Source organism: Cucumis sativus, chromosome 2 (assembly GCF_000004075.3).
Source record: "Cucumis sativus cultivar 9930 chromosome 2, Cucumber_9930_V3, whole genome shotgun sequence".
In the NCBI taxonomy this organism is placed as follows: domain Eukaryota; kingdom Viridiplantae; phylum Streptophyta; class Magnoliopsida; order Cucurbitales; family Cucurbitaceae; genus Cucumis; species Cucumis sativus.
The window spans coordinates 17,197,321-17,210,567 of record NC_026656.2 but is presented as its reverse complement, the minus strand read 5'-3'; the positions used below and the strand labels follow the sequence as shown (position 1 = coordinate 17,210,567).

The 13,247-nt window shown below is 35.5% G+C and overlaps 2 protein-coding genes across 2 annotated transcripts; one reads left to right on the top strand and one right to left on the bottom strand.

The window, feature by feature from the left end:
* Nucleotides 1–224: 224 nt before the first annotated feature.
* On the top strand, nucleotides 225–4,550 carry LOC101209778 (condensin-2 complex subunit H2). The gene is made up of 12 exons (XM_031881189.1): nucleotides 225–574; nucleotides 817–994; nucleotides 1,102–1,201; nucleotides 1,418–1,524; nucleotides 1,609–1,745; nucleotides 1,835–2,162; nucleotides 2,271–2,431; nucleotides 2,523–2,696; nucleotides 2,784–2,879; nucleotides 3,523–3,624; nucleotides 3,746–3,904; nucleotides 4,041–4,550. The coding sequence occupies exons 2-12, from the start codon at nucleotides 817–819 to the stop codon at nucleotides 4,239–4,241; spliced, it is 1,743 nt and encodes a 580-aa protein (XP_031737049.1). The 5' UTR covers nucleotides 225–574; the 3' UTR covers nucleotides 4,242–4,550.
* A 3,495-nt stretch (nucleotides 4,551–8,045) lies between these two features.
* On the bottom strand, nucleotides 8,046–10,959 carry LOC101208155 (lipase). The gene is made up of 8 exons (XM_004142921.3): nucleotides 10,215–10,959; nucleotides 10,020–10,114; nucleotides 9,823–9,926; nucleotides 9,650–9,750; nucleotides 9,465–9,568; nucleotides 8,675–9,112; nucleotides 8,439–8,570; nucleotides 8,046–8,342 (listed from the first exon to the last, which is right to left on the bottom strand). Exons 1-8 carry the CDS (start codon nucleotides 10,470–10,472, stop codon nucleotides 8,183–8,185), a joined length of 1,392 nt encoding a protein of 463 aa, XP_004142969.1. The 5' UTR covers nucleotides 10,473–10,959; the 3' UTR covers nucleotides 8,046–8,182.
* Between the last annotated feature and the right edge of the window lie 2,288 nt (nucleotides 10,960–13,247).

Here is a 13,247-nt window from a genome sequence, read left to right as displayed (position 1 = left end):
TACTATTTTATAGAATAAAAAAATAAAAATACAAACTATTAACTTTCATAAATTAAAAATAAACTTAATTTAGGCTCTTTTCAAATATAAATAAAATGAAATAAAACTGAAGTTTAAATCTTTTGTAAGAAAATGTTTTTTTTTTTTCTTTGAACAAAAATCTCAATTTATTAGGGTATATAAGAGTTACGGCCCAATATTTGATCCGGAAAGCCTGAAAGGGAACAAAGGATTTTGAGATTATTAGGACTAATAAGTTGAAATAAAGTCTACATTTCCTTCTCCCGCGTGTTCTCTTCTTGCCTGGCTTTCTCCTTCTCCCTCACTTTCTCTTCTACTAAGGCAAAGTGCAACCCGACTTTCACTCGTCTCCTTTCTCACTCGCCGTCGCCTCTCTTTCACCGTCGCCGACTGTTCAGGACGCTGTGGTGGTCAGTACATGTGCAGCGTGCAAGATTCTGCACCGAGAAATCGTATTGGCGCCCTATTTTCCTCCCTCTGAGTCTCTCAAGTTCCCCTGCTCACTGTATCATCCGCATCTTCGGCATCTTCGGCGCTACCAATATCATCAAATGTACTTCCTTAACCCCTAATTTTTTTGTTTCTTTCTTTCAAATGTCGATTGTTATTAGGTTTAGAAATTCCATTCTGAAAATTGAAAATTGAAGTTAAAACCATCTAATTAGTTTGTATAAAATAAGTTGGAAATTAGGTGTGTAAATTCTGAGCAATTGAAGTATCTAATTAGTTTGATAATGCAAATTTCAAGCTGAAAAGTTTTCTTGGAGTTGATATCTTTCAATTTTCAATCTGAAGATGACTACTAAAACCGACGGTACCGGAGAAGAGGCTGCTTTTGACATGCTGCAACCGGAGCGTGACCTTCGGTTGAATTGGGAAGTCGACCTCGCCCAGAACCTCGAGAGGTATCTTTTGCAGATTTGCTCAGGTGAGTTTCAGTGCGAGGATGAGAACACGGTCAATTTTGCTGAAGGTGAGGTTTCACTTTTACTGTAATCGGAGTTTTGAATTGTGAAAAGAAATTGAATATTTCTGATTGAGTTGCGTGTTTTGGGTTTTTTTTTTGTTGTCGAGGCGTAGCTGCTCTCCTTCTTCAGGGCTCGATTCAAGTTTATAGCCGCAAGGTTGAATATCTTTATTCATTAGTCTTGCGAGCATTGGAGTTCATTTCCGAAAGAAGGTGGGATTATTTTATTTAATTCTGTTAGTTGTTAGTTACTTCTAGACATGTGAAAAATTATAATTTGGCATTTCATTCTTAACAAACTTCCCAAACTAAGAAATGACTAAGAATCTTATTCGACGGGAGCAAATTATTGTTTATCATGTGTTTTTTTAATATTTATTTATTTATTTATTCTTTAATAAATATTTTTATAAGTTTTTATTCCAACAGACAGCCGGATCACTTGGAAGGGACTTCTATTGAGGCGGAACAAAATGGTTCTCGTAAAATTGATGAGCACGAGAATAATTTATACTGGGTTTCAGGAGATGTACCAGGTAGCTTATCTATTTTATGTCACAATGAAACTTGTGAAATACTTAGGTAAAATAACATTTCTATTTATGATTCAAATCTTGCAGTTGATCCAAAGAATACCTTGGAGAGTACCAAGGAAGATGTACAGTTGAATCAAACGGTAAAGGCTCCTACAAATTTGGTCATTCTTGAGGGTGATTGCTTGGATCCATCTGACAATGGAGAATTAGATTCATACTTGGTAATTGGTTGCTATGATTAATTGCCTTCTTTGTTCTTTTACGTTTTATATCATTTGACCGTTAATAATAACTTCTTTTAATTATGTAGTTGGCCACTGCTAGCAATATTTTTCAAGATTTTATCATTTTAGACTTGTGTGACGTCAAAACACTTGAAAGTTCAACCAACAGGTCTCCATCAACCAGACGTTCTGGAGGAAACATGCGAAGATCATTGTTTAGCAAGACTGAGGGTGATCATGCAACTCAATCACCCATTGTCAACTATAGCTTTGTGCATGATCCTCCTGTCTGTCATATGGATGTTGGAAATTCTGAACCAGAGGACTCAAATGGTTCGGAAGAAGATGATGATCTTTGGAAGCCTTTGAATCCTCATGAATCAGGAAATTTAAAAATAAAACCATTTAAAAAAGGTTGTTTACGCACTGATTTACATTCATTTCCTTTCAATTTTTGTTTAAAAGTAAACTCTTTTTTAATTATTATTTTTAACTTTCTCTCTCTTCTTGCCCTCATGTCAGTTAAAGCTTTTAAACAGAACTACAAGAAATCTGGTAAGCATGAGTCTCTAACAGCTTTGTTTCCAATGGAAAAACTACATGGCCCCGTTAGTCAAGAGTTTGCACATATTTGGGAAGAGCAGAACCACGAATCCAAAGCACACAAAGAATTCAAATCTGTTTGATTATATGAGAAGGTACAGTTTTGTTTTGTGTATGTTTTTACTAATAAAATATTTCTTATAGATGACAGACTAACTGTTGTGACTACAGCTGCGAAATTCACTCATCAATGAAGATCATAAAAGTTGTGATTCCCTTTCTGATATGGAAGATGACAATATTGATAATGGTTTTGAAGACGCAATGCCTGATGTCAATCAGCCAGATATTGGTGATCCCAACAATCATTTTATGGATGAGGCTACGTGTTTTGAGAATGAAAAGGTTGAGTCAACTGTGCGGCACATTCTTATTGTAGGCTAATTTTTCTTTTGAATTACTATTGACTGTTAAGTCATGGGTTTTATGCAGCATGATGCTGCGGCTCATTTTGATAATGGTGAAGCGTACGAACCTGAATTTCCAGATTCTCGTTCAAGTCTAGAAGATCTTTGTCGCTCTCATCTTGTAAGTGATATCTGTGGATTTGTCACTTGACTTTACCTATTTGCAATCTGTCTGGCTCTTAATTTTTTAAGGAAAATTATTTTAAATGTCATAACTGTTGAAAATATTACAAATATAAAAAAGTTTCAGAATCTATCAATAATTGACAGCCCACTTTTTAATTATTTGTTTGTATTATTATTATTTTTGCTTTCTATTGAGTGAATTGCTCTTGTGTCTGATTTTTTTCACTAGGATACACACATTTACATTTTTACTGATCTAGAACATCTTGCTTGGTTATGGATGGATGTGGAACATATTCTCATTACTGATCAACGGAAATATAACTTGTTCAAGTTCTTAGCACTCTGCCTATCATCCTGAGAATATATGGGGCTCTTGGTATTCGTGTTTGAAAAAATGCATGGCACATGGTGAAGTTATGCAGACTTGTGCACTTAAATGTCCTTCAAAATCAAAACATTAGCCCATGATTTTAGTTGATAGATTTACAGGAGCTTTTGGAAATTATTGCAACAAAACTGCAAAACCTGGAACATGGCATCCACAGATGCAAATCATGCCTAGTTTTTTGTTTTTTTTTTGTTCTTTTTATCATATTTACAATGGTAGATGGTCACCTACAATTGTTTCTTTAAAGGATGCACTCCTTGCAAGCATTGCTGAGACTGAGAAGCAGACAGAAATGGCCACTCGAGTCTCTACATGGAAACAAAATATTGAACACAATTTGGAAGAGCAAGTAATTCAATTTAATGTTACTATACCTCAGTTTCACTTTTGTTGTCTGTATGGTATGACTGATGGTTATTTCTTCTTTTTTCTGGGTTTGAGAAGTTTTTTTTTTTTTTTTTTTGTGATAGGACAAACACCATTCATTTGATATTCATGAATACGGTCAAGCGATTCTTGAAAAATTATCTAGTGATCCTGACATAGGAGGTCTCATGCCTTTCTCTGCCGTTGTTAAAGGGCAGGAAACTTACACTGTGGCACGAAGCTTTTCCGCTCTACTTCAGTTGGTAAGGTACTGAACGTACATTATAGAAGTACCGAGATTGGTGAAATTTAGGGACTGAAAGCTTGTGATTCTATGCAAATGATTTCTTAAAATTTATTTTTTATGGATGAAAATTGGAATTGACAAGTCATTTTCAGGTGAACAATGGAGATGTGGAGCTGGAAAAGAATGGGGTTGATGGGGAGTCGATTTGCTATACTAATGTGAATCCCTTCCACATTAGGCTTGTTCGCCACGAGAAACAGGTTGATAAAACACATCAATCCTCAAGAAAGAGGTTTCTGTCCCCAGGTAAAACTAATACTGTCGAATCTAGTGTGAGAGACAAGAAGGGATGAAAGTAGGGAGGGAAGGTGGGTGGCATAAAGTGGATTCCTGAAGGCAAAAGGAGACAAAGATCTTGATTTATTGAACCAGTTGATTAACATTCTACTGGACGACATTCTCATGTACAGTTGACTGTTTGTATATTGTAATTATGGCATTGAGCATCAACCTTTTGTTGGGGACATATTTCCACTTCCTCGGTTAGATTCCTTTATTTGATGTAATTTTCAATGGCGGGAGATTGATGTATTGAAAGGAAAAGTATATATTAACCATGTAATTGTCACTGGTATTGATTCTTGTATTTTCCCTTTTCATTCCCCCTTGCTTTTTGTTTTATTATTATGCTTCTTTTCTCTAGATGACAGCAGGGATTTGCTCGTTTACAAATATTTACCATATTTTCCAGGTTTCCTATTGCTTCCGCTTGTTTACTGAAAAAGCCTTGAAATCTTGAAAACTGTTTATGTTTGCTATATAATTTTAAGATTTCAAACTTATTTTCCCAGGGTAGAGGTTCGAGTTCCGAATCCATTTTTTTTTTATTGTGCTAATATAAATAGGTGTAAGGGCAGGTTATTGTATAAAGCAGGAGAAGGGTTGTTGGAAGAGGGAAGAATGGCGGAATTTGAAAGCTCGGTGCAGATCAATTAGTGTGCAGAGATGTGATTGGCTGCCATTAAGACCGTTGGGAAATACAATTCTATCGCTTTGTTTGTTATCCAAGTAGCAGCTCCACCAGCTCCAACCAGTGGGAAATACATCTGTATGTAACAACAAATTTGCCAGGTACGAAATGTTTTTTCCGCTTAATACATACATTTGCTTCTTTGGATATCAAGAATTCTGTCCTTCATGCATATATTGCTCATTTCATTTCTTCAAAATTTATGTGTTTTCTTATCAATTCCCCTGAATTCATCCAGATCATATGTTAGACTCTAGCAGGAGTTGGTCTCTTGTATATGCTTTAATCTATAGTTCAAGTGCAGCACCTTTTATTGAGTTCAGTGGAATCATACAATATTATTCTATCAAAATACCAATGTAAACCACGTTTCTGTTTCTATTATTGAATGCGTTAATTGCACTAGAAGAAGCATGTCTTACGTTTCTTTGAATACTGATGTCGGAACAGCTCTATCTTTTCCAAGCTGGATTTCTTATGGCCTTAGGTGTCCTGTATCTCCGGTTTTCTAGCAGGAGGCACCAAAACTATTGTTAGATTCAACTAGTCAGGTAATTCGCAATATATTCATAAGATCTTGTCTATTCATGTGGTGCAATGGGATTTGAAATGTAGTTTTCTGAGGATGAGTTTGAATTGTTGAACCTCACAAGTCACGAGGGCACTGTTTGTTTCTTGGCAGATTTTCAACGTGTAAGGAAATTGAACCGCTTGTGAGCATTCTCAAGGTATTTAATATGAGTTCCTTTTATGTTGAGGCTTAATGGAATCTGTTTCTATTCTGAAAGTTTTTTGGGTAATTACAAATTTAGCAATTAGATTCAAAATAATTAAGTATATAGCAACATTTTAAAAAATTTGCAAATATAGCAAAATTTGTCAAATTATATTAATGATATAAGTCTATCAACGATAGATCATGTTGCAAATATTGGTCTATCACTGATAGACCATACGAAGTGTATCAGCGATAAGTCTATCAGTGATAGTTTTGCTATATTTGCAATTTTTTTAAAATTTTGCTATATCCTTAATTATTATTGTTGAAATGGTTATCCATTCCAATTTCCCAAGTTTTTTTGTGGCTGTTATGCTATTCTTCTGGCTCAGCAAATGTCAAAAGAAGTAAGTGACATACAGCCGATAAGCTGCAACTTTACGTCTCTGATTTGCTAAATTATTATCTTCAGACCGTCAGATGGGTGAATGAAGATTCTCTAATAATTTAATTCATCACTATGCTTGTATAGTGATAGATAGAGAGATTTGATGTCTTTTACTTCCTGCAGCCATACATCCCTGAAATGCCTTTAAGGAAACTTTGATCGTTATTAGTTGAATTGTAGATGAATTGAGTTTATGACATAAAATGAGAAATCCATTATGTTTTTAAAAGGAAGCTTATGTTCATAAGGTTGGAACGAACGGGAGATGAGTAGAACTTGAATGGATTGATATTAGTTAAAAGGAGATGATTTATTCATTAATATGTACGGACCAAACCCATATAATGGAAGAGGAGGAAAATAAAAATAGAGTGGTCAGAATTCATAAACATAGTCGCCACTTGGCATACTTATTCTCAAGCGTTTTGCTCCTCTATATCTAAACCCTAACACATTGATTGAGACTATCAGGAATTAAATCCAAGCAAGAACCGGGATATGGCGTCCAAGCAGACAGCACAGCAGTACTGCCCCTCAAAGGTGGGAACACTAAAACCATCTCTCTATCCAATTACAACTCTTTCACTGCCACCTCTCTCTCTCTCCTTAACAAGTGCCCTACTTCAAAACACACAAACAAAATACATAATTATATAAAACGATCTCATCTTCATGGTTTGATTTTAATTATCAAAATGTGTGTTCGTATATTGTATGGTAAGCCTCTAACCGAGTAGTAAGGATCAGCAGAAACCACATGAGTGGATTTGAGGGAACAAGGGGTAGAAAGGGATCACAGCCATTCTAAATAATCCTTCTTTCTTTCCTTCTTCTCTATGAAGAAAGCAAATCAAAATGGAGTGGCCACAAACAACTTAACCAAAGTGGTGCTCCAACTTTTGGGTCTGTCTATTTCTGGTTTTGTCTCCTATTTATACAAACTTTCATCAAGGCCATTAAATTAGTTGTATTCTATTTACACCCCCTTTTTTTGGGTTTAAGATTAGATTGAAAGATTGTTGGGGAATGATCAGTTATAATTTATGACTCATTATTTGAAACTAAAATGATGATTAGATTATTTGGACAATACATTATACGTCTCTTCATTTACCTCTTATTGTATTATTAAAATATATAATTTGAATTGAAATTGGAATTACTGAATCAAATCGGGTGTTATTGCGCTGTGTTCTCGATTTGACTGTCTCAATAGCTCCACAAAATAAGCAAATCAAATCGCCAAACTTTCTGGGTCTTTTCGTTAAACTCGGTGCTACATGATTGGTACTAAAGACTTTTGAAGTGATTTTTTAGAATGCTTTCTTTAATCGTTTAGGATACTAAAGCAAACCCCATTTGGGTGTTGTAGAGGAAAAATATATATGTTCTGTGGAACCGAAGCAAAGTGGGTGCGAATGATGTAACAATGGCGACAACAAATAGCTTGATCGAGCAAAGTGGCGATGATATGAGATGCCATGTGCAAATCCAATCATGAACCTATCCTTCAACAATACTACGTGCCCTCTTAATTTCTCTCCTCTCAACAAACCTTTCCAATCTGCCTTAGCTTAGACATATAATATTAACGGCAACGGTCCATCCAATGTTACCCAACAAAGTGTTCCCATTTCAAGCCAAACTTGTAGAATAAAAGATTAGCATGACTCTGCAAGAATGACAATGCCCAAATCAAGAAATGGTCCAAATTTCAACCGACTCAACTCTTTTGTCCGTCAAATCTGTTTCGAACTGCTATTTCATGAGCTTACTCATTAAGCTCCACCTCCGTTTCATATACCTTTCGTCCTATAAATATACGACCTGCTCATATGAACTCGTTCTCTTTTACTTTTGTTTGTCCATTCGCATCTTTTCGGTATAGTGCCGTGGTTATGTAAATCTACATTCGTGAGATATGCTGATTGGTACAACAAATTGATGAACAGTGAAGAACGTGCAGGAAAAAAAAAAAAGATATAATCTCTTTTATTTACACGAATGGTGTAACGAAAGGTCGTATGCCATAGCAGAGGCAATTAGTTTTGTTTCAATTCCCTAGTTGTAGAGCTATTGTGAGGAACAATAAAAGCGCCTATGGGTGAGGTTGGTTTGGCAAGGTTGGGGGATTCTTCCTGAACACATGTTTTCTACAACGTTCAAAAATGCCATCATATATGAGATCGAATTGAACTCCTGCTCTCTCCCTATTCACTATGAACATTATGTGATCACCTTCAATTACCTTGTAATACCTGAAATTTTAGTCAAAACCTCGCATTAATATTGCGCCTAAACGAGACTATAAAAACAACAAAACACTTGGAATTTGAGATGTTTCTCTTACTAACCAGATACCAGGTTCGAGGGGTTTGCAATCTGAGTCATTTACTACATGAAGATTTGGATGCTCGACTGGAAAACGTGGGTGAGTCATGGATATGGTGTTTAGTGCACCATCATTGTCCTGCCAATCTTCATCTCTGCACAAGCATTGCCATTATATTCTGATAGCATGGTGCATTCGTTTTCTTTTTCAGAAATTAAAACCAAAGTTGAAGGAATTTCTTGCTAGTTCTTTACTCACCTGTAGCCTTTGTAAGGTGGAGTGAGATCTGAAGGATGGCGCCATTGACTCATCTGCAGTACTCTAAGAAAAAACAAGGGATGGATTCTAAATATGCTTGATGGAACTGTGACCCCAAAAAATTTCCTAGTACACTTGGTTACATAGTTAAAATAGTATGTATTAGGAAAGGTCTGCAAGTGGGTGTTTAGACTAATAGAGCCCTGTATGGTAAGATCAGGGAGGATCCAATCTCCAGTGGCAAACGGACCTGAATTTCCCATGAGACAATCAAGAAGGCCCCAAATACCCATTTTTTTCCACGACATGTTGAAGTGATCGAACCCAAAGCTATAATATTCTTTCAACCAGGGAATGTTAATCCAATCATATACTATAACACCCAGGCGGCACAACTGTAGCAGGGATACAGTCTTCATTGATCTCCCATCTTCGGGCCTGGAACAAGTTTAGGGCAAAAATCAGTTGCTTCTTTAATCCAATTGGAACTCAATGAACTAAAGCGATTTGATCATATTGGTTGTTAATACAAATCAAAATATTAGGTCAAATTGCTGATTGCAAGTGATTTAAAAAGTCATACTAATTAGAAACTCTATGCGAAAAGAATAATGACAAAATAGCAGCTACCATGGGATCACCATTCAGTTCAAAGCGTGTAATTGTTAATTGATTAGAGTCAGGTATAAGCATATTGCAATATTTGGCTCACACGCTTCTAGAAGGTAGGACTTATAATATCAACTAGAAGGTATGTTCCCGCAGAAGATCAATCAATAAAGAAACTTACTGCATCCCGTCCAAGTAGGTCCTGGTAGTCCCATTGAACACTCCCGATAAGGACGTGATGCTAATTATCCAGTTTTCCGTGGTATTTTCATACCCCTTGAATGCCTGAACCAATGAGAATATGTCAACATCAGAATCTTTCAGATACGTCTTAGCCACAAAGATTTAACTCTAAGTTTCTGAAACCTTGTCGGCGAGCATTTGTTGGAGTACTCGAACGACCTGAGCTCCGGCAGAATGACCCACAAAGTGTATAGGATGATCTTCGTCCCATTGAGGATAGTGACCTGCAAAAAAGAATTGCAATAAGAAGATGGGTAACAAGAAGCGGTCTGCTATACAAGTAGTTATTGGCAAACCTAGTTCATAAACTCGGCCAAATTGGGAGTGGCCGTAGGTGTTGCTGTGTTCTTCCCCATAATCGACTCGCCCGCCCTTCAGATAATAGAACAATTCCCGAGCCCTGAGAAAGGAAAACGAAAAAGCGTGAAGGAACAGAAGGGAGGCATCAAGTGAAGGAAAGAAAGAAAGAAAGAAGATTAAATTGAACTGCAACCTGTCATAAATGCTGGTTAAGGAACCTAGATCAGGCACGAGCACCCTATCGTCTTTCTTCTCGGCACCGGCAAAGTAGGACAAACCTCCCAATCTCTGCGGAAATGAAAGAACAAAAGGTTAGGCGTTAGGAGGAGGGAAACGAATGGGAATAGGATAAAGGAAAGGAAGGAAAGAGGGGGGGGAGGGTTGTTACCCCTTGGCCAAAACCAAAAATTCCATGGACTAAGACAATTGGAGGGAGAGTATGATGAATGGGTGTTGATGGGAGGGAAGAAAGATGATGGTTGTTGAGATGAAGTTTGGAGGAAGGAGAGAAAAGCCATTGGTTTAGGGATTGAGAGATATCCCCAGCGACGGCAGAGCTAAAAATGTAAAACGCATACACCAAATGAACGAAAGAGCTGAGAAATAATTCGGTCAATTGCAGAGCATCAATCCAGAGTCTAAACATATTCAAGGGAAAGCAGGAGAGCCTTCTTGTTGTTGTTGTTGTTCAACCCCAAAAAAGAAGGCTCTTCCGCAAAATGGAAAATGGGGAAGGAAGGAAGGAAGGAAAAGATGGTTCAAATTGTTGAATGAACCACCAAAGCAAAAGTGGAAGGAAGGGGAGAATCGAAAGTCGAAAGGGAGGGGACGACAGACACCCTCTTGATAATCTACAAACTACAAAAATTTATTTTTCTTTTTCTTTTAATTTTTGGTGTCTAAAAAAAGAAAATGAATAAAATTGGAAAGGGAATGGTTATGCCCAAAGATTCTGACTTTTCTTTTAAACACAGCGCTCTGAGAATGTATATAATGAACCAATCAGCGGTGAGGTTCCGTCTCCGTCCAAAAGAGAAACAAAAAAAACAAGAAATAAATAGAAAAATGGGGGGATGCCCATTGCCCTTTTACTCTCCTCGTTTCGTGACCAAAGGAAACAAAGTAGGTGGGAGTGTGCGGTAAAGAAGAGAAGAAAATTAACCATACATACATCATCATACATAAAATAGATTTTCAAAGATTACGATTTTGGGTTTACAATAATAAATACTCTGCCTCGCTGGATCCTACCTGGAAGGTTCTCATACCCCAACTCTCTCTTCCCACTCTCCCCTTTTACATTCTTTTTCTCTCTTTATCATTCATTCTTATTTTGCATCTGCATATTAAAACATGTCAACCAAACTTCCTAACTTTTAGGTAGAACACTTTTAAGTAAGGCTATGGGTAGTTTACTACAGTTGCTACTGTGTTATTCATGTTAGATGAATTTTGTTAAAGAAGAAATACTATTGGGTATAGAATTAAAAAGAAAAAAATGGATCCCAGATTTGATTTGGGAATTGGGAATTGGAAAGAGGGTGAGGTGGCAGGTATTGTATTTGATTAGATAATGTAAACAAATAGAATAGAGGGTTGAGATGGGAAAATGTGTAGTTGAGAGATCAGAAGGCACGTGGGGGTTGGGTGGCCAAAAAATTAGGTGTTGAGAAGATTTAGCCAATTTGCATATAATGGCAAAACCCATGAAACTTCTAGATTTTCTTCACCATTATTATTTTCAACCATATTTCTCACGCCACCTTACCCATACACATACTATACTTAATTACCTTTGTTTTCAATAAATACTATTCATTTTCTTACCACATTTTTCTTTCTCTCTTTCTTTTCTTAATTACGCATAAACATTACTTTCATTTCATCAAGTTTATTTTCCTTTCAATTGTGAATTAAATATACCAATAAAATCATGAATGCACCACTATTGGCTAGAGTAGGTAGCTAGAAGTGAAGGCCTAAGGCCCATGTCTGAACCTTGCCTCTAGCTCGGTCCAAAATCGATGGGTTCGGCCCATAACACTTCATTCCACAAAATTGAGAAGTGAGAGAAGTGAGGTGCAACAATGCACAAAACTTTGCAATCCTTCTTACTCTGCATTTACAAATGGCCTATTGAACCAAATACCCTTTCATTTATTTTTTTTATTTTTCTTCCACAAAACTTTCAAAAAATAAAAATGAGAATTCCTTTGAGACTTGACAAAAGAAAGAAGAATGATACCCAACCAATAGAGTGCACCCCACTTGCATGACAAGCTAATCTTTCTCTTCAAGCATTTTTCTCTTCTTTCAAAATTCTCTTTAATTATTCATTTATATTTGCATTAAAGACCATATCTTATACGTTAAAGTTAAATTGAATAATTTGCCTAACCTATTCCCTATTTCCCTATGACCACACATTCATTTAACTAATAACACACAATCATGGTGTTAATTGATGTCCATAAATTAAATTGAATTAAAAAACTTCTCCCACTCCTTCTTACTCTCAACTTTCTCTTCTTTATCTTGTTCTATTCTCTTTTCAAAAAAATATAAAATAATAAATAAAATCCCAAAGATATAAGATTCAAAGCAGGATGAAAATTATTAAGTCCAAGTCTAACAATTATGATATATGTCTTCTGATATCTTATATACATAGGCATGCACTTCTCTATTGTGTTATCTTTGAGACAAAGATATTAGAGATTCTACATCAAGCATTCATCATTTTCAACTTTAATATAATATACCTTTTCGTGGAAAGCATTAAAGTATAGATGGTGTCTTTGTTTTTAAATTTTTCTTTAGTATAAAATACATGGATACTTAAATTTAAAACTTGTTGAGATCTTCGAGTTGAATAAAGTATTCAACTGTTATTTAGATATGCTTGTTTTTATTGAATATATTACTGATATACCATTTCAATATACTAAAAAAAAAAAAACAAATGAAAAATGAAAATTATGTGGTATTTACTTTTGTCTTCTATTATATATTATCGTTTTCATGCTTATTTATATTATTATCAATTCAACAATAATTAGTTTCACACCTAATTAATTCAGTATTTGGTTTAATTTATGGTTGATACACTTGATTTTGTAGGATGGTTAGTAGTTTGCTTATTTAGGCATTTTTACATCTATCAATTATTGATGCTTATTAATCTATATATAAGAGATAGGCATATATATCCAATAATAAATATAGAAATGGGCTATTGAGCTGTCATATGCTCCTATCTATTGATAGACAAAATAGTGGTTGCCCAAAACTATAATGTCTCTATTTAATTAGTGATATATATATATATATATATATCATCAACAAACTGTATGTTGGTAATACAGGTAAAATATATAGGGCATCAAAGTATAGTTTCATAAAAGTACTGTCATGTTTGTTC